Source organism: Felis catus, chromosome X (assembly GCF_018350175.1).
Source record: "Felis catus isolate Fca126 chromosome X, F.catus_Fca126_mat1.0, whole genome shotgun sequence".
In the NCBI taxonomy this organism is placed as follows: domain Eukaryota; kingdom Metazoa; phylum Chordata; class Mammalia; order Carnivora; family Felidae; genus Felis; species Felis catus.
The window spans coordinates 36,663,161-36,684,552 of NC_058386.1; the positions used below are offsets into that span (position 1 = coordinate 36,663,161).

The following is a 21,392-nucleotide window of genomic DNA, read 5'->3' on the forward strand; positions in this document are numbered from 1 at the left end:
AGAAGAAAATCCAATCAACACTCATAATTCTTTGCAAAAATTCAGAGCTTCATATTTATCATTTCATTACACCATATCTTCCTCTTACGAAAGCTGGCTGATGATTTTCGGTGGTGTCTTCTCAATAATCTCTTACTCATTCAATGAAACTTGGTGCAATAGGAGTCTTATGTGTCACTTTTTAGAAAATCATCTTTAAATAGATGGTTCAAATTCTGCCAATGGGAAAATTTCTCTTCTTATTTAAAATTGGTCATTATTTCAGAATTGCAGTATTTTTCGCCTCTGACAGAAGCAACATTCAGTAACATGGATACAGAACAAAATGAAAGAATGCTTTCTAGCTAAGACACATCTAAAAGAATTTTCACAGAAATCTAAATCTTGGGAAAGGGCAAACCCAACTCCTTATAGGAAGGAATGTTCTCACAAAAGGTTTATGCTTGTTTTACTAGGGCTGTTTATTAACAGTATCAGTGCTGGCATCCTTTAGCAGGAAATCAAGGACGTGGACTTTTTCCTTTTGAATTTGCAAATTCACACAGCAAGAGAAGACACTGAAAAGAATCTAAATATATTTTGAAACCCCCACAAGTCTGACTGATCCAAAATTTGCCTTTCTGAAGACAAGTGATTTCATTCTTTAAAGAATAATCTCGGTAGGGTAGAAGTAAGATTAAAATATTAATTTCTACCTTAAACGAAATGGCTCATTCGACAGTCTGCTTTGAAAGGTGAAAAGTTAAAAATGATCTTGGCTAGGCTGCCATGTCTATTTCCTAACCTCTCTAAAATAGGTGGGGATTTTTTGGGGTTGTTTTGGTGTAGTTCTTTTTTCCCTCCTTCCTACTGTGCATCACAATGCTAGTGTGCAGGTCAAATACTGCCTGTACACATCTTTCACGTTACGGTTAGGTTTGTTTATACTGATACAAGACAAAGCCTTATGATTTCTACGTGTTTGGGGCACACCATACATAAAAATGCCTTACGATAAATACGTACATTAATTAATTACAAAGATGCCTAATGAGAACAATGTGAAGATAAAGCAGTGACTAGTTTTAAATGATGGCATCATGTGATACTCAGAGGTTAAATGCATAGTGTAAGTAGTCTAGTAAAATGCTCTCTTTAAAATATTATACAGCTGACCCTTGAACAACACAGGTTTGAACTGTAAGGGTTTCCTTGTGTTTTTTTTTTTCCAATAAATACAATACAGTGCTCTAAATGTATTTCTCTTATTTGTTTAAACGTTGCTGCAATTATAATCCCATTAGCACTGTGTACCTATCTCCCTGTACCCTCATCAGATCTGGAGCTTATATTACAATTTTATATAAATCTATGTATGTATTTGCCAGTGTGTTAGGTACAGGGAGTTTCTTGACAAGTTTTCTATTCTCCCTCACTCACTCTCTAGAAATGAGAAGGGATCTTTTAATTAATTAATCTCTACACTTAACGTGGGGCTAGAACTCATGACCTCAAGATCAAAAGTGGTAGGCTCTACTAACTTACATAGCCAGACACCTCCCCTGTTATGATTTTCTTTTTTTAAAGACTTATTATTTTTTTTAGAGTGAGAGAGTGAGAGTGAGAGAGAGAGAGAGGGCAAGAGAGAGGGTGAGAGACAGTGCCTAAGTGGGAGAGGGGCAGAGGATAGAGAATCTCAAGCAGTCTCCATGCTCAGTGGAGAGCCTGATGCAGGGCTCAATCCCAGGGCCCTGGGATCATGATGTGAGCTGAAATCAAGAGTTGACTGAGCCACCCAGGTGCTCCCCCTCTTATGATTTTCTTAACATTTTCTATTCTCTAGCTTAGTTAATGGGAAGAATACAATATATAATACATATAACATACAAAATATTTGTTAATCAACAGTGTGTTATTGGTAAGGCTTTTGGTCAACACTAATATATTAGTAGTTAAGTGTTTGGGGAGCCAAAGTTATACGTGGACTTTTGATTGTGCAGGGATTGGGTCCTCAAACCCCTGTGCTGTTTAGAGGTCAACTGTACTAACATTTAGGAAACTAGTAATATACAGCTGGTTCACAAAAGTTCACCCAAATCTCTGTAGAATACACATGTGGAGTCTTCATCCTCTGAATGGTTTCTATATCTAAAGACTGTAAATTTTGAAATTTGGAACTTGGGAATGTATTTTCCCATAGCAGTAATGTTATGCATAGTGTTAGGTTCCCAGACTAGCCTATAGAGAGATACACACACACACACACACACACACACACACACACACACACACACATCCGCGCAATGTAAAATAGAAAAAAAAAAACAACCCCTCTAAAGTAAGGAACCAGAAGTTACAAAAATTTCCTAGGTCTTACGTCGTGTGGTTTCTTGAACACTTGCAGCAACATCAGCTGGAGTGGTTAAACACAGAGATTCCTGGGCCCCACTCCAGACCTCCCACATCAGAATTTGAAAAGGGGGTTCAGAAATCTATCTACCTATCTCTATATTTTAAGTTTATTTATTTTGATAGAGATAGAGACAGTACGAGCAGACGAGGGGCAGGGAGAGAGGAGACAGAGAATCCCAAGCAGGCTCTGCGTTTAGTGCAGAGCCTGATGTGGGGCTTGAACCTGTGAAACCATGAGATCATGCCTCGAGCCAAAGCCGAGAGTCAGATGCTCAACTGACTGAGCCACCCAGGTACCCCAGAAATCTATATTTTAATAAACTCCTTGGTATTTGCAAATCTTATGCCCAAGTGCTAACTTTTGAGAGTAACAGTAGTAGTACCAACAATAACAATTGCTATTTTTCTTCTCTCTCTCTCTCTGCCCCTCCCCTGCTGTCTTTCAAACTATATAAATTAAAACAAAACAAAACCGAATTGCTACTTTTATTGAGCACTTACTAGACACTAGTTATTTGTCAAAACTCTTTATATTCCCTTGTTTAATCTCAAACAACCCTGTAAGGTTGATACCCTTATTATTCCCACTTTACAGATGAGGAACTGAGGCACAGAGTAATAAAGTGAGAACCACCGTTCTAGCCTTACAGCAACTTCACAGGTGGCATACAGATGCTTGGAATTTCAACATTTTCAAAAGAGTGCTCAGACCAAATCTTCCCCAAATTTTCCTTTGGACTGGTCTGATCCAGTTCATCACATATTCACCCAAAGTTCGGTGGAACTAGTGGTGGGATGAGGCAGAGGTTGAGTGCTTCCTATCAAGGCAGAAATAGTAGAAAGGAATGAAAAGAAGGAGTCTTCTGTCTGAGGTGTGCACATGGGCCTTTGCCCCTCCAGTCCCTAGGAGAGCCCAGGACTGGAGGAGTCCAGGCACGCGGTGGATGCAATGGACAGCTAAGAATAGATGGTGAATATTTGGGGCATCTGGGTGGCTCAGTCAGTTAAGTGTCTGACATTGGCTCGGGTCATGACCTCACGGTTTGTGGGTTCGAGCCCCGCGTTGGGCTCTGTGCTGACAGCTAGAGCCTGGAGCCTGCTTCAGATCCAGATCCTTTCTCTCTGCTCCTCCCCTGTTCTCTCTCTCTCTTTCTCAAAAATGACTAAATGTTAAAAAAAAAAAAAAGAAAGAATAGATCATGAATCTCAACTGCCTGCTCGTTGACCAAAAGGGCAAGTAAGAACTGAGGCAGGAAGGGGCAGGCAAGGGACTCACTATGTCACCATCAGTGGGAAGAAGTGATTCCTTGTTGACTAATGCATCCATGCATCCATCCACAAATTGAGGTCCTACTGTGTCTTAGGCAGTGCACTTCTATTTACTGGGGTTATGAAAATGAAAAAGATGACAGTTCTTGTCTTCAAAGAATTCACAAATTTTAAAGACTTATATAACCAAAGGCCCAGAAACCTATGCCAGCTTGGTCCTGTTGAGTACCTGAGAGTAGTCTGGTCCTCAGTGGTATCAACTGGAAGGCAGTATCAACTCACTAAGTGAGCCAGCCCCAGGGTGGGGACTATATGAATGTGCATGCATGAGTGTGTTTTTGCCTTAGAGACTCAAAATTTTGGGGGTACCCATAACAAACACAAACCATTTGAGAAATGTAGCAAGGCAAGCAAATAAAAAGTCATGAATGGAGGAAAGCTTTAATGCAATGTCACATTAGTATTTTATTGTGGGGGGGGGGAGATTATGAGAGCAGGGCAGAGGGGGAGGGGGAGGGAGGCAGAGAGAGAGACAGAGAGAGAGAATCCCAAGCAGGCTCCACACTCAGTGTACCTCAGCCTGATGCGAGGCTTGATCCCATGAACTTGGGATCATGACCTGAGCTGAAATCAAGAGTCAGATGCTCAACTGACTGAACCACCCAGGCGCTCCTAACATTAGTGTTTTAAAACAGTAGTCTGAAATATGCAGCTTTTCAACTTCTCATTCTTATGGATTCAAAGTTCAAGTCTAGGTGGAATTTTATGAAGGCGTGGGGGCAAGTGAGAGGTGGCTGGGTTTTGAGAACAAAGGAAGGCTGCAGCTACTATAAAGAATATCTAGGATTATGTAATCTGGGACTTCAACTGTTGTCTTGGACTTTGAGCTGGAGCCCAGAGCTAAGGCCAATAGGAAGTAAGTGGTACCAAGTCTACTAGAAAGCCACCAGACCATCCCTCTAGGGCTTGCTGAAAGGCAGCCAAAATGGCCCTTCCCCAACTTACCCTAATGCCCTGTTCTGTCTATTCAGAAGCCTGGAGTCTGTAGGAATCACAGGATGAGGAGACCAAGTGTTTGATCCCCCTTTCCTTCTTGTTGGGTAGGAAGACAGAGGGAGTTGCCTCCTTCTTCATGCCAAGTGGAAGATGGTGGATGCTCCAAAGGAACCATGTGCAGAAACGGGAGGTTCCAGTAACGAGAGCTCACTATCTCACTCTCTGGAGGGATGCTTGCGGAGTCACAGCAACTTAGGGGGCTCGTCTTGGTGCACCGGGTAGGAGCCCTTTGTGAGAGAGAGTCCTTGGGGCAGCTTGATGGGTGGTGTTTGTGGTCGCAAGTGAAAAGATACTGACGCCTGCCTCTTTCCTAGCTGGAGGCTGTCCCTGCCAGCAGGGTGAGGCCAGTGGCAGGGCAGCCCACACATGTAGAGTGTGTGTGTGTTTCCCAGGAGTCAAGGAACTGCCTCACAGTGTGATCTGGCTGCGGCCATCTTGATGGAGCCCTGTCCAAGAGGGCTGTCTGCATGGAGCGAAGGGACCTGGAAGTAAGTAGCTGTCAGGTAGCATGTGGGGACAGGAGCTGAGAAGGTGCTGCTGAGGCAAGCTGCAGAGTATACTGGGGATGCAGAGTCCGGGACAGAGCCAACCTCTGGACACCTGCCACACCAAGGGCATCGATGGCCAAGAGGGCGCTGGCTGCCTGAGGGACAGGATTCTGGAACATGCTGTTTAAGGGCTGCTTTCTCTTTTCCATGACCAGACTCGAGTTCTTTGACATTTAGTAACAGCACCCCAAAAGGGGCTGAGTACACAGGAGATGTTTAATACATGTTTCTTTAAAAAATAAAGGCATATTTGAGCTGGTGCCTAGGAACCGTAAATAGATATTTAAAAAAAATTCAGAGTAACAAAAAAATAAACAGACTGGGAATACTTATTTCTTAGCTTGTTTCTTTAGGAACCAGATGACTTATGTTTGGTCCTTCTTGCATAGTTAAGAACTTTCCCTCAAAATTAAATATATTTTGACTGTGTGTGTGTGTGTGTGTGTGTGTGTGTGTGTGTGTGTGTGTGTTTCAACCTGACTTTCAGACTTTCAAGGTGGAAGAGGACTGACATGATTTGGCTCCTCCACTTTTTTTTTTTTTTAAAGGTAATCTGTCTCTTCAGCTCCTCCATTTTAAGGAGCAAGCTGAGGTCCAGTGAGGTGAAGTGTCATGCTCAGGATTCTGCAGCCAGAGCAGCAGGGACTGGACCATGAACTCCTGAGGCACTGTCCTTTCTCTCATATCAGATTCCCTTGGCTTGTATCAGAATTCAGTAACACACAAAGTCTTATGCCAGGGAGACACCATCAGCAAATATTTGGGGAACAAACTGTAGAAAACTCTATTTGCAGGTTGTTGGAAAAAATATACAAAATAATAGGATTTGAAAGATATTAGCCAATCAACTGCAAGCCTTGCCCGGTTAAAGAATGCTAGAATTCTACACATTTCCTGGCCAGATGGTAAATATTTCAGGCTTTGTGGCGGTAAGGGCTCTGTCAACCACTCAACCTCAGCTGTGTATGCAAAGGCAGCCATTAACAATCCATAGGTGAATGGGCATGGCCGTGTTCCAATAAAACTTTATTTACAGAATTAGGTGGCTGGCTGGATTTGGCCTGGATTTGGGTTGTCGTTTGCCAACCCCTGCTCAAGAAGCTTAAGTTCACGGTGGATTGGAATGACAAAATATTATTTCCTTTTGCTATTTGCCTTCCTGAAATTTAAAGATACCAAGAATCCTATTTTTTGAACCCTTTTTCCTCCCCCCCGCCCTTTTTAAAAATTCCAGTTAACCTACAGTGTTGTATTAGTTTCAGGTGTACCAATACAGTGATCAAACATTGCCAAGCACTCATCACAAGTGCACTCCTTGATCCTCGTCACTATTTCACCCATTCCACACCCACCCCTACCCTCCAGCAACCATGAGTTTGAAGATATCGCGTGTATTTGTAAAGCTGAGGTGTAGAGGACGAGGCAGAGGGAGGGAAGAATGTTCATAAATTATCCCTAGAGAGAAAACAAGAGCAAATCTGTTGCTGTTTTCTCTTTCCAATGAAGTTAAGGTTACCAACTTCAGCACTTTTTATTAAAACACACACACACACACACACACACACACACACACACACACAGCAAAACGAGGAAATGTGAACAGCTGGAAGGGGAACAGATTGTTTCACACTGTCTCAGACAGGCTGCTCTCTGGCACTGGGTCAGATATGACCACACACAACTATGTGGACGCGCTTCATCTTTCCGTCTTAAGAAAGTAGAAGCACAGTTCTGTTAGGAGGCCACAATTCTCTATTTGAGATTGGCCATTTTAAACAGAGCAGTCTAAAGTTGGTGGTAATAATCAATTCAACTCTCCTGAGACTGTACTTCCAAACTTAAAGACGAGATCAGTTAAGATGCCACTTTGTATTTATGTTCAACACAATGAACCAAGTTTCCTTTTTTTTTTTAAAGACAATATTCCATCAGGTCTCGCTCTCTTCCGATTTCTAGTCCTCAAATAGAAGTGTTTGTTTTGCTCCTACTTTATGTGCAGCATTTAGCAAGATCAACGTGTAAAAAAATGGAATGGTTGGCAGAGAACTGCATAAAACCACTATCGCTGGGTTATATGTCCCACGAACTTTTGAGCACAGAGAAAACCCAATCTCAGGACCAGAATGTGTATTGGCTGAGAGAAGATTTAACATTTGCAGATAGACTGCAGATGTGGGCCAAATAATGAATGGGTTTATAGAGCTGCAGGGAACTCTGTTGAGGTTCATTAGCAAGCCCCCTCTGACCACTTACTTCAGATGGACCAAAGAAGTCCCCTGCTGGAAAGGAATTCAAGTTTTCAAGTGTCAAATATTTATTTAGCCCCAAGGTATGTAATGAAATGTGCCTGTGATCCTAGTAAAACAGATAACGAGAGTGCCCACAAGTTCACACTGTGCAATGATAATGGGAAGTGAAACGACTTGCTCTGGAAACAGGCTATCTTATTAAGAACTTTCGTTACCGTTTCTGTGAATTGTCTGTGAAGAAGATGGGGGATTCGAAACAAGTTGCAACGTCACATCTTTTTGGTGAACCCAGCAGGTCAGCTATCAATAGCCAACAATATTCTTAAAAAATACATATGAAATCTGGCCAATTGCTAGGGAAAGGTGGTTTACTACTAAACTATAAGGAACTGCTATTCAGCTACAGCACTGGAGACGGTTTTATGAAATTAGAGATTGAAGAACAATCTTCTGAGACCTAAATATCTATTTTTCCTGCTCAAGTTCATACACAAACTTGCTGTCTTCAGGTCAATGTTCCTGGAAGCCTTTGAGTTAGATGCCCCAGGAAAGCTTTAGCCTAATGGTAGAGCAGTGAAATGTTAGCTTAAATCAAGCTTCAGAGAATCACGATGAGGTCTTAAGAAGGGACCCAGCTGGCTTGGGAATATGCTACTGCAACTCACTCAATTATGCAAGTTTTCTTCTGACAGAAAATAGCAAACTAAGCAATCACTTCATCTGGGCCAATTCAAGAGTTCTTGAGACGGATGTGAGATACTCTGGATTTTGATAGTGAAAGTTCCCCCAAAGGAGGCCCTCGTTTGGTTTAGGTTACAGTTGTCTGTGTTCAGAGCTGCTTTTGTTTCAAGCCCATTCATTAGAACATCGCACTTACAGGGATTTTTTTGAGACCAGGAAATTAAGACTTGCTTGATCTCCTAGTTCGGTCTAAAAAGACTCTCCTTTTTGGTGGCTTAACAATATAAGCCACTGTGGCAGATTCTGGGCAGTTGACAGCTCTTTCTGAGAAACTCCAGCAGTGGCCTCGGATGACCTGACATGACTGCTCTGTCGGCCTTTTTCAGCTGGCAAAGAACTCTAAAATTAAGCCCTGTAAGAAACAAATCATGCCTATTCTTGAGTAAGCAAAAGAAAGCATAAGGAAAAACCAGTTACTTTATTTCACTTTTCATCAAGCCTTCTGAAATACGGTACTTTTTTAATACCAGATCCAAGCATCTGCCCACCTGTGAGGAATGTCACTAGGATGTGAATTTCTTTTCTATTAAAAAAAAACAACAAACTACTAACAACATTAAAAGAGTGTTGAAACCTCATTTCCTAATGTGCTTCTCTGAAGCATCTACGATAATAGTTAAATATTTAAACTAAATGAATGTCTTATTAATTTGTGGTTTTGCAAGAAAGCATTTACATCAAGTGTGTCACATAGTATTAAATTACTGAGGCAAGACAATAATTTTTAACTTATGATGTGACTTTTACTTTGCATAGGTAAGCACTAAGCATTTGTGTGGTTTTTTAAGTTTTTATTATTTATTTACTTTTGAGAGAGCAAGCATGACTGGGGGAGGGACAGAGAGAGTGGGAGAGACAGAATTCCAAGCAGGCTCCACACTGTCAGCGCAGAGCCTGATGTGGGGCTCAAACCCACTAACTGTGAGATCATGACCTGAGCTGAAGTCAGATGGTTAGCCGACTGAGCCATCCAGGTGCCCCAAGCATTTGTACAAGAAACTGTAGCAAAAGTGAATTTCCGTTGTGGCAAGTTAAAAGAGAACAAACGGGGCGCCTGGGTGTTTCAGCTGGTTAAGTGTCTGACTTCGGCTCAAGTCATGATCTCATGGTTTGTGAGTTTGAGCCCTGTGTCAGGCTCTGTGCTGATAGATCAGAGCCTGGATCCTGCTTCAGATTCTGTGTCTCCCTCTTTTTCTCTGCCCCTCTCCCACTTGCTCTGTCTCTGTCTCTCAAAAATAAACAAACACTTAAAAAATTAAAAAAAAAAAAAAAGAACAAAATGATCTGGCAGAAGAGGTTTTAATGAGATAATGTGTGAAGGGTCACAAAGAGAAGAAAGCAACTATGATGAATGCTTCAAGCCAACCCCAACAAATATTCTTCAAGGGAGCATACCACATTCCTTTCTGGGGGAAAACTCCTCCTTTCCTTGAGAACAGCATGAAGAAGAATCAGTGCTTGTTGCATTTTGATGGCTTTTGGAACATTCCTTTGCCTTCTGGTAAAGTTGACCGTGGTGCCATAAAAAGAGAATGGGAAACACTGGGACCAGGGACAAGCTGATTCATTATTCTTGGAATTTCAGAGTAAATGCCAATCCCTGGTTTAAGAAAGTAATTCATTTGAACAAATAAGGGAACTAGAGAGACTCCTGTAGTTAATCATGCTTTCAGTGAAAATCACGGTCCTCTTCACAAAGATGTAGAACATAGGAGCTAACTTGGAGCCTGCATAGAGCAACTGCTTAGGGATGGAACTGAGGCTGAATTCCTTACTACTGGATAGCTTTATTTTGAAAATTTGGTTTTTCCTGTTATAGAATTGTCTACCATAAAACACTGATACTGGATGAATGGATAAACAAAATGTGGTGTATACATAAAATGGAGCAGTTCTCAAATGCCTGATTTTTTTTTTTTTAGTGTATTTATTTTGAGAGAGAGAGAGAGGAAGAGAAAGAGTGTACTCTAGTGGGGGAGGAGCAGAGAGAAGGAGAGAGAGAATCCTAAGCAGGCTCCACAACCTCAGTGTAGAGCCCAACACAGGACTTGATCTCACCAACTGTGAGATCATGACCTGAGCCAAAAATCAAAAGTTGGAGCTTAACCAATTGAGCCACCCAGGTTCGCCTCAAATGCCTGATTCTTGATCAACATCACAGTACTCCTCAAAACCATTGTCCTATTTCTCTTCCTTCTCTCTCTTTTCTCTTGCTCAGATACTCTCAAAACATCTTCATCAAAAGGAAATGATTATCCTTGCAACAAAGTAAATGAATATCAAGGCATAATGTTAAGTGCAAAAAGACTGACTCAAAAGGCTACAGTGTTTGATTCCATTTATACGACATTTTGGAAAAGTTAAAACTATTGGAACAGAAATCTGATTAGTGGTTGCCAGGGACCAGAGTTGGGGGGAAGAGGGTTGACTATTTCAGCTTTTAAAAGGAAGGAGATTGTGATACATGCTACAGCATGGATGAACCTTGAGGATACTACATTACGTGAAATGAGCCAGTCACAAGACAATAGATATGGTATGATTCCACTTACATGAAGCATCTACACTAGTCATATTCATCGAGACAGAAACTAGAATGGCAGCTACCAGCGGCTAGGGGGAGGACGAAATGGTGAGTTGCTGTTTAACAGGTACAGGGTTTCAGTTGCAGAAGCTGAAAAGAGTTGTGGAGATGGACGGTGGGGATGGCTGCACAACAGTGTGAATCTACCTAATGTCACTGAGCTGAACCTTAAAAAATGGTTAAAATGGGGGTGCCCGTGTGGCTCTGTCAGTTAAGTGTTCAACTCCTGATTTCAGTTCAGGTCATGATCTCACGGTTTGTGGGTTCAAGCCCCGCTATCAGTGAGGAGCCTGCTTGGAAGTCTCTCACCCTCTCTCTCTCTGCCCCTCCCATGCTCACACTATCTCTCTCAAAATAAAGAAACATTTTAAAAAATGGTTAAAATGGTAAATTTCATGTTATATTTTACCACAGTAAAAGGACAAAAAATTGCTATTATGTCAAATCTGTTAAAAGGCTGTGAACTCTGGGAAATGACGAATATGTATTTGCATGTAGAAGAAATGAATAACTAAAACATGTTGCTCTGAGAAGGTACCCCCTCTTATTGAAAAGTACATAAAATCATGTGATTCATAATGTTTTTAAATAAAAAAGATAATCTGGACTTCTTTCATAAGGCACAACTACACATTGGTTAAGAAGACAGTTCTTGGGATGGAAAAACAAATTTAGCATTTTTAAGTCAATAAGTGGTAAATTCTTAGCCATAAAGTGAAATATTGAAAGGAGGAAATCAGTGTGATGACCCTGTGAAACCTACAAGGATGACCCCCCCCCCCTCCCCTTAGTGGGCTTTGGGCACTGCTGAGGGCAGTCTGGCTTTGCTGGACTGGTGCCAGGACACAGGGACAAATCCAGGAGACACTGGAAAGTGGTGTCATAGTGGGAACAATGGATTACAAATGACATAGTGGGATCCACGGTACACTGTAACCCACAGCACATGGAAGGAACTTCCAACAGTGCCTAACCTTAAAATAATATATAAAAGCAGTAAAATAGATTTTTTTTTAAATAAAAGGGAATTCTTTCTCATTTATTATTTTTAAAAGCTTTATTGGCCAGGGGCGGGGGGTGCCTAGGTGGCTCAGTTGATTAAATGTCCGACTCTTGATCTTGGCTCAGGTCATGATCGTGAGAGTTCATGGGTTAGAGCACAGGCTCTGTGCTGACAGTGTGGAGCCTGCTTGGGATTCTCTCTCTCTCCAACTCTCTCTCTCTCTCTACCCCTCCCCTGCTCATGTGCACATGCTCTCTTTTTCTCAAAATAAGTAAACTTAAAAGAAAAGCTTTTTCATTTACAAACTGCACAGTTTGCCCATTGTACATGTATAGTTTGAGGATTCTTAGTAAATCTATACGGTTGTACAACCATCATCTCAACCTAGTTGTAGAACATTTCCGTCATCCCCAACAGTTCCCTTGTGTTATATCTAAGAACTCTTTGACTAACCCAAGCTAATGAAGATGTACTCCTACATTTTCTTTAAAGTAATTTTATTTTAAGCTTAAAATGAATCTATGATCCATCTTGTAGTAATTTTTTGTGTGGGATGTGAGGTTAAGGGTCTAAGTTAATTTCTTTGCATATGGATATCCCACTGCTTTAGCACCATGTTAAAACAAAACAAAACACAAAACAAAACATAACAGGGGCACCTGGGTGGCTCAGTCAGTTAAGTGTCTGACTTTGGCTCAGGTCATGATCTCATGGCTTGTGAGTTCGAGCCCTGTGTTGGGCTCTGTGCTCACAGCTCAGAGCCTGGAGCCTGCTTCGGATTCTGTGTCTCCCTCCACCCTGCCCCCTCTGTCTCAAAGAAAAATAAACATTAAAAAAAAAAAACCCAAAAAACCCACAAACAACAAATCATTTATTCATTACTCACTAAATTGCCCGGGAACTTTTGCTGAAAAATCAACTGACCATGAATGGGAAGGTTCATTTACGAACTCTGTTCTGTTCAACTGATCTGTAAGTCTATCCTTACACCAATACTGTACTATTTGCATTACAGTAGCTTTGTAGTAAGCGTTGAAATCAGTCTCCTAACTTTGAGCTTCTTTTTTTTTCAAAACTGTTTTGGCATTTCCATATAAATTTTAGGATCAGCATGTCAACTTCTACCAAAAACAAAAAATTCTGCTGAGATGTTGACAAGGATTGTCTTGAATCTATAGATTGATATGGGGAAAATTGCCACCTTAACAATACTGTTTTCCAATCCAACAATCAATCTCTTTATCTCCATTTATTGAGACCTTCTTTACTTTCTTTCAGCAACATTTGTAGTTTTCAGTGTATGAGTCCTCTTATACTTTTGCTCAATTCGCTATTTTATTCTTTTTGATGGTATTGTATTTCTTTACTTTTACTTTCACATGATTTGCTGCTTGTATGTAGGAATGCAATTAATTTTGGTATATTGATCTTATACCCCGCATTCTTGCTAAACTTGCTTATTGGTTCTAGCAGATTTTTTGTGTGGATTCCTTAGGATTTTCTACATACAAGAATATATCTCTGTGAGAAGATGGTTTTACTTCTTCCTTTCTTATCTGCATGCCTTGAATTTTTTTTTTCTTGCTTTTTTACTGCACTGGCCAGGACCTCCAGTACAATGTTGAATAGAAATGGTTAAGAGCAGACAAACCTTGCTTTGTTTCTGCTTGTATTCGTTTTCTACTGCTGCTTAATGAATGACCATATATACTTAGTAGCCTTTTTTTTTTTTTTTGCTAAGTTTGTGGGTAACTTCATTAAGAATGAAGAAAAACTACTTTGAAAATATTCAGGATATATGCTATTTCTAGCTCTCTTTACCCCAGGGACTTTGTTGCATGGGGCAATTTTCTTTTTTTTTTTATTAATTTTTTTAAAAATGTCTATTTAGTTTTGAGAGAGAGAGCGTGAGCGGGGGAGGGGCAGGGAGAGAGGGAGACACAGAATCCGAAGCAGGCTCCAGGCTCTAAGCTGTCAACACAGAGCCCGAAGTGGGGCTCGAACTCACAGACCGCGAGATCATGACCTGAGCCGAAGTGGGACGCTCAACTGACTGAGCCACCCAGGCACCACCCCTCATGGGGTAATTTTCTGACGCTAATACGTGGGTACGCTGATAGAAACAGGCACAGGAGTTTTGCCCATCCAGTCAGAAACAGTGAATGGGAGACCCCTTTTCCCCAAGTGAGCAGCAGTGTGCTTCAGTCTCCAGGCCCCAGGAGGCAAAGTAGCACAAATGTGACACCACTGGCCTGCCACCTGGCTGCTCTCATATTTGCTGAAGCTCATGCTTAAGATTAGAAGGGACCCTGAGAAGGTCCCCGTAGTTCAACTGCTGAAGGTGCTCAGAATATTCTAGACATTTAAGTCTAACTTGACTGGACTACAAATTCATGGGAAATTTAGCTTTGGCATTTCCTGACTGGTAATCTGTTTAAACATCCAAACTTAACAGTGTATCAACTTACTTCTCAAACCGCAAATTGCTGGAAAACATCAAATCACTGCAGAAGTTCCATTTTTTTCCCCCTTTAGGAAACTTTGGAGTTCTAAAAATATGCTGTTCCCAAATAGGACTACTAATTTAATACCATCTCAAAAAACCCAAATAGTAAATCAACAGTTGTAGTTTTCCAATGCTGGATAAAAAACCCTCTCTAACTCTCCCTAAACAGTAAAAAACTATAATAAAGATGTCAGTTATACAAAATATGCAGGATTCCAGACACAGATTTATTTCTAATGTAATATCTTAAAATACCAGTTAATCTATAATAAAAATCTACATATAAATCAACATAAAAAGTGCTAAATTAAGCTGCCACTGCAATGAGTTTTATTAATCTAATCAGAAATTGAACATAATTTTAGGACTTCCCACAAAAATAATCTTAATTAGGTGGGGCATCACATTTACTATGGAAACAGCAGTCTATAACGAATGTTAACAGCTGTTCAGAGGTATGACAGATGGTGGGTGAATGTTTAAAACTAGTTGTCAAAGTTTGGCAGAGAGAGATAAATGTGTCATTTAACAATGTTTTATGACATTGTTGACTTACAAAGTAAACATTTATTCTGTAATAGCAAAATTTCTACAAAAAATTGAGAAGACTGCGAATCACCAGCAAATAACACTTGCAAAAGGTTTTTTAACTGAAAAAAAAACTCTTGATTTTTCGGTCCAAAAACGCATCTGTCATCTGACAATCCAACGTATCGCATACAAGTGGCAAGCCAAAACTAACTCAAAATATCATTAAGAGGCAGAAGTACACCCTAACACCAATTCCCAAGCAAGCTCACTGAAAGAATGACGGGGTAACATTTCATTATTTTATATTAAATCTGTGTAACTTACATTCACACCTGAAGAATCAACTCAGGGAAAAATCAGGTTTCCAGGTGGTACTGGGCGGACTACTCTCCCCTCAAAATTCATGTCTATGTGGAGCCTCACACTGTGACCTTATTTTGGAAATAGGGTTTTGAAGATTTAATTAAGATGGGGTCATACTGGATTAGGACAGGCCCTAAATTCAATGACCGGTGTCTTTATAAAAAGGTCGTCACAGAGTCACAGGCACATAGAGAAAAATGCCATGGGCAGTCGGAGGCTGGGACTGGAGGGGTGCATCTACAAGCCAAGGAAGCCCAGGGATTGTAGGCAACTACCAGAAGCTTCCAAAGAGGTATGGAAGGAGTCTTCCTTGAAGCTTTTGGAGGGAGCATGGCCCTGCTGATGGCTTGATTTAGGACTTCTGGCCTCCCAGACTGTTATTTGAAGCCACCCAGGTCGTGACACTTCGTTGTGGCAGCCTCAGCAAGCTCATACATGTGCCAAAATACATTTTACTGAAATTGATCTGCATATTTTATACACAGAGCATCTCTGCACTGGTGCTTTTAATTTGTGAGAACAGACATATGGACCAAGCTAGACCAAACACCGTTCCTTGTCAAGCCTCTTTAGTTCTCCCCACAAAGTAAGGAGTAGTATATATGTGCCAGGTAGAACTGGTTGGGGAGCAAACATTTAGAAATTTCTGGATCGGTTTCTTTTTCTTTTTTTTAATTTCTCACTACAGATTAAACTAGAGGTGTTTTACTAGAGTTCAAATCATAAAGCATTTCCCCTTTTAGTGCAACCACAGTATTTCTCCTTTTGTTTTAATATAAATTTTCAACACAATACATGTTTTGTTTCCTCCAAATTCTAATAATATTTCTTTTGCATTTTCAGCTTACTATTTTAAAGGCATGACTAGGGGGTGCCTGGGTGGCTCAGCCGGTCAAGCGTCAGACTCTTGACTTCAGCTCAGGTCATGATCTTGTGGTTCTTGAGTTCGAGCCCCACATCTGGCTCTGTGCTGGCAGTGCAGAGCCTGCTTGGGATTCTGTCTCCCTCTCCCTGTCCTTCCCCTGCTTACTGTCTATCTCTCAAATAAAAATAAACTTAAAAAAAACCAAAAGGCATGACTAGAAAAAATGAAGTCCTAGACGATCTTGTAGGAACTTAATCCTCTTTTTGTCAGCTTAAAAATCACGACCTCAAACTTAGCTGCTTAGAGTGTTGTTGAGTTAACAGGAATTATTTAAATAAAATAAAGATATTTTATAAAATGGCTCAGTGGGGTTAAGTGACAATCAATCCATGGGCCACAAAAGTATGCCACTAGGTGTCACTACTTGGAATCCTTAAAAATGGAATCAGTGTTGGGGCGCCTGGGTGGCGCAGTCGGTTAAGTGTCCGACTTCAGCCAGGTCACGATCTCGCGGTCCGTGAGTTCGAGCCCCGCGTCGGGCTCTGGACTGATGGCTCAGAGCCTGGAGCCTGTTTCCGATTCTGTGTCCCCCTCTCTCTCTGCCCCTCCCCCGTTCATGCTCTGTCTCTCTCTGTCCCAAAAATAAATAAACGTTGCAAAAAAAAAAAAAAATGGAATCAGTGTTGACTCTGTAAAACAACAATTCCCATCCAAGCACAGGCTATGGAACATTATTAGAAGGAAGAGCAATGAATGGTCAAAATTTGAAAAGCTTTTTCTCAAGGGTTGGTCATGCCACGTTCCTTTTTGTGTAAGCACTTAAGTGTTAAAAACGGTTTCAATGGTTAGACTTCTCTATATGGCAGCTACTTGAAAACTTCATTGATTATATTACCGAAACACAGTCTGAGACAAGGGCTTAATGAGCCATATTTATGGGCTGGAGATCATGAGGGCACATTCTAATGATGGCTCAGGTCATTCATGACAATTAAGCTTCTCATTGAAGGAGGAGCCAGTCTGGATCTTCAGAACCCAGCACTGCCCAGGGAATGGCCTTACAGTGAAGTCATTTCAGGGGGTTTTGAGATTCGTGTGTAGTGCTTGTCCGCAAAATCCTGCAGACATGGTGTCTTTTTACTGGTCAGTCCACTCGCTCCTTTTCAAATTGACATGCATTGACAGGGCAGGTGCTGATACTATACACACTTTCTTAACTTTATAATTCATAAGAATCCAAAGGAACTTTAAGTGTGTTTTTCCTCACGAAAATCGAAGAGTCTCTTCTGAAGCTGCTATAATGTCTACCCAAGAACGCAGCAGTTATTCAAAACACACGTTTTCAGTGAGGTCTGAAAAGCTTAGCACTGAGCAGTAAGTGGTGGCCTGGCTCAGTTCCAAAGTCCCGTTTGTGTCCGAGTATCTGCCCCTCCTTGTAGAAACTAGTGATGTCCTTGCATTTCCCCTGCAGTCTCCAGCTGGCTGTGCTCAGATGCCTTGTTACACTAGTCAGAAAAATACCACCCTGAAAAACAGTTTGGGCCTCTCTGAGCCTTAAATGACAAAAAGGCCTTGATCTTTTAGATCCGTAGATCTTAGCAATGACCTAACCACTGACTACATTGAAATAAACCAAATCTCCATGCGTTGCTGCAGCTTCTTTCAAATATCCCACTTGTGGGGCACCTGGGTGGCTTAGTCAGTTAAAGCATCTGACCTCAGCTCAGGTCATGATCTCGTGGTTCATGGGTCCAAGCCCCACATCGGGCTCTGTGGTGACAGCTTAGAACCAGGAGCCTGCTTTGGGTTCTCTGTCTCTCTCTCTGCCCCTTCCCTGCTTGTGCTTTGTATCTCTGTCTCTCTCAAAAATAAATAAACATGAAAAAAAATCCCACTTGCTAGATCTAGTAAAGGGCAGAACTTCTGCAGGGAATTCACTATTGTGAAAACCTTCTGCATTGCAGGAAGCAATGACAGACGACAGGAGATATTTAGCCAATGAACAGAGGTCAAACTCTAATTGACATGACACAAAACAATAATGACAACTATGATGATGGTGACGATGAAGAAGAAAATGGAATGCTAAGCAGCGGTGGCAGCAGTGTCAAGAGCACTCCACAAAACAGAATGCACTTCAAAGGCTTTCTGGTGCCTGAGGAAAGTGACAGTTACTTGTAATTAAACTTAATCTGACATGTCCTCAAATTACCTAAGATAAATTACGCTAAAGAGAAGACCCATTTCCTTATCCTCCTGAGTGCATTTCTTAGCTTTATTGGAGTACAATTGAGTAATACATTTAAAGTGTACAACGTGATATGATTCCCACAATCAAGTTAATCAACACATTCTTCACCTCACATATTTAACTTAAAAAAATGTTTACTTATTTACTTTGAGATAGATAGAGAGAGAGAGAGAGAGAGAGAGAGAGAGAATGAATATCCCCATAAGGCTCTGCACTATCAGCACAGAGCCCAACACGGGACTTGATCTCACAAACTGTGACATCATGACCTGAGCCGAAACCAAGAGTCACTTAACCAACTGAGCCACCCAGGAGCCCCTACCTTTTTTTTCTTGTGACAACACTTAAGTTCTACTCTCTTAGCAAATTTCATTATATAATACAGTCTATCAACTACAGTCACCATGTTATGCATCAGACTTTATTCATCATATAAGTGAAAGTCGGTACCCTTTTACCAACCTCTCTCCCATTTCCCACCCTCTGCCCCAGCATGGGGCAACCATCATTCTACTGTGTTTCTAGGAGTTTCACTTTTTTGTTTTAAAGATTCCACGTATAAGTGATACCATGCAGTATCTGTATTTCCCTGTCTGGCTTATTTTACTTAGTGCATGTTAAAACTATATTCCCCGGCTCTCTTGTAGCTAGGTAGGCATGTAACAAGTACTTGCCATTGAAATGTGGGCAAAAGTGATACATCCCATTTCCAACCATGACTCTGCAAAATTCTCCATTTTTGTTCATCTGCTGCTGGGTGCAAATGATTCAGTGGAAGATTCCAAAACCCTGGGAGATAGCAGAACCACACAATGGAAGAGGCCCGGATCCCTGGATGACTGTGTGGCAGATATTCCCCACCCCCACCCCCAATCTACCTGCACTGGACTCTGATATGAGCAAGAAATAAACTTTTATCCTGTTAAGTCACTCAAATTTTAGGATTGCGTGCTATGGCACTCAGTCAGGCCTGATTAAGACAGACATTATGTAAAAAAGCCAAACTAATTTTTAAAATTTGGTAATTAATTTGATTTGACTGCATTTATGCAAAGAAGTAACTGTAGGTTACCTATGACTGCACTCAGCGTGAACTTGGAACGTATGCAACACTCATAGGCTTAGCTTTCCCAAACTGGTCCTCGTCAACTTGACAGGGCTGTGAATACAAGTTCTACGCCCAAATTAGTTTCAGAAATGCTATTAGAGTCCCTCCGGTTTCTTTGCTACAGGGCATCTCAGAGCTGTTAATATACCAATATCCAGTGTGCCTGGGTGGCTCAGTCGTAAGTGTCTGACTTCAGCTCAGGTCATGACCTCACAGTTCGTGAGTTGCAGCCCTGCCTCGGGCCCTCTGCTGTCAGTGCGGAGCCCGCTTTGGATCCTCTGTCCCCCCCCCCCCCCCTCCCCTTCTCTGCCCCTCCCTTGCTCTCTGTCTCTCAAAAAAAAAAAAAAACAGTAAAAAAGTACTAATATCCACTGTGAACCTATATAAGCATAAAGAATGTAGCATTTCCCTAACTTACTTAATCGATAAATAATTTAACCAGTACATTTAAGATCTACCCCCTTCCCCCTCCATGGCAAGGCCAATCACTCTCTCCCAGAGCAATGTGCTGTAGAATACATCCTGGGGAATGTTGCTTTAGAATAATTTGTGTCCTATGGTGGATTAATCAGCACCAAGAAGCGCTAGGCACCACAAAGCAAGTAACGTTCTTTTAATACGGAAGGTTTTTCGTGTAAAAAAAGACTAACACGTACTAGCAGACTAATATGTACTAAGAAAGTTTGCACTGCTGAAGGCAACCAAGTTATCTAAGAAAGGCATGTTACTTAAAATGTGACTGAAATAAAGGCAGATGTGAACTCCCAGCTTCTGATTTTTCTTTGTATCTCAATCTGCTGTCAGTGGAGCCTGTCGTATTTAATGATAGCATATATTCTTATGTTTTTAAGGAGAAGACTGAGTCCATAAAAACCAGCAATGTTAAATATGAAATGTGTGTGTGTGTGAATTAGTCCATTACACAGTATCTGGTTTACTTCTCTCTCTCTTATACTCATGCTTCAGGTATGATGTTTTAAAACATCTTTAGAGCAACAAAAAGTAAGCACAGCTAAGATCAGCAGATTCCCCTAAGAGAAACACACACACACATACAACATACATAAATAGACTTATATAAGTCTTTTCATGGTGACTTACCTTTGTACTATATATACTTTATTTCAGTTATGAATCTATAATGGATGATTTCCCACATTTCTCACAGACTGAAGGCAACTGAAAATGGACTGTTAGGATGCATGCCTGGAAATTCATGTAAAGTAAAAAAGGTATGCTAAAAATAAATAAATTAAAAAAAGAGATAGACTTACATCTAGTAGTGTGTGAAGATGCTGATCCTGGAAAACACTGTGTAGAAAATCTAAGTCCTTTTCACTGCAGTCTGTAAGTGCGTGAATTTCTTCCAAGCTGTCCAGCACCTGTGAGACTGCTCCTACGGGAAACAAACAGGAAACAGCCAGTACAGAAAGTCAATGTCAAACCAACCTTTGTAACCCAGATCTTGCACTTCAGAACAATGGACCAACAAACAGAACTTCAAAGGTTCATGTCTGTACTCAATAGTCTTCAATGAGTTTCATATTGCTTAAGGATGGAGTATTTTCAGTGAGTTTCTGTTTGCGACAACGTATTTGTGTGCTTCTCATTTTTCAAAGTACGTACATTGAAGCTGGTCTTACTTGCATTAAGGAAATGCATTAACTATAACTGAGTTACTGGAATATCTGGGTGCAGCAAGTTATACATTAGGAAGAGGGTGTCCTTTCCTTGACCATATGATGTTTTAAAATATTACAGAAATAACACAGGCGAGCCTTTCTTACAGGTATATTCCATCAAGAACTGAAGGCAAAGCCAGCTGTAAATCTGAGGGACAAGCCTTCGACTAGGTGCTCCTGCTGAGTAAAACAAGCTTATTAGGATTTTTAAGGCTGAAACTTAAGTTAGTAAAAATCCCAATGCA

At 41.0% G+C, this 21,392-nt stretch overlaps 1 protein-coding gene across 15 annotated transcripts in view; it reads right to left on the reverse strand.

Moving 5' to 3' along the window:
• Positions 1 to 21,392, reverse strand: part of CASK (calcium/calmodulin dependent serine protein kinase) — a 357,176-nt gene that overhangs the window by 64,360 nt on the left and 271,424 nt on the right. For all 15 annotated transcript variants that reach the window (XM_019823738.3, XM_019823747.3, XM_019823745.3 and 12 more), the window contains one exon: positions 20,740 to 20,861. In XM_019823738.3, coding sequence (XP_019679297.1) covers positions 20,740 to 20,861 — 122 coding nt within the window. The remainder of the gene's footprint in view (positions 1 to 20,739; positions 20,862 to 21,392) is intronic.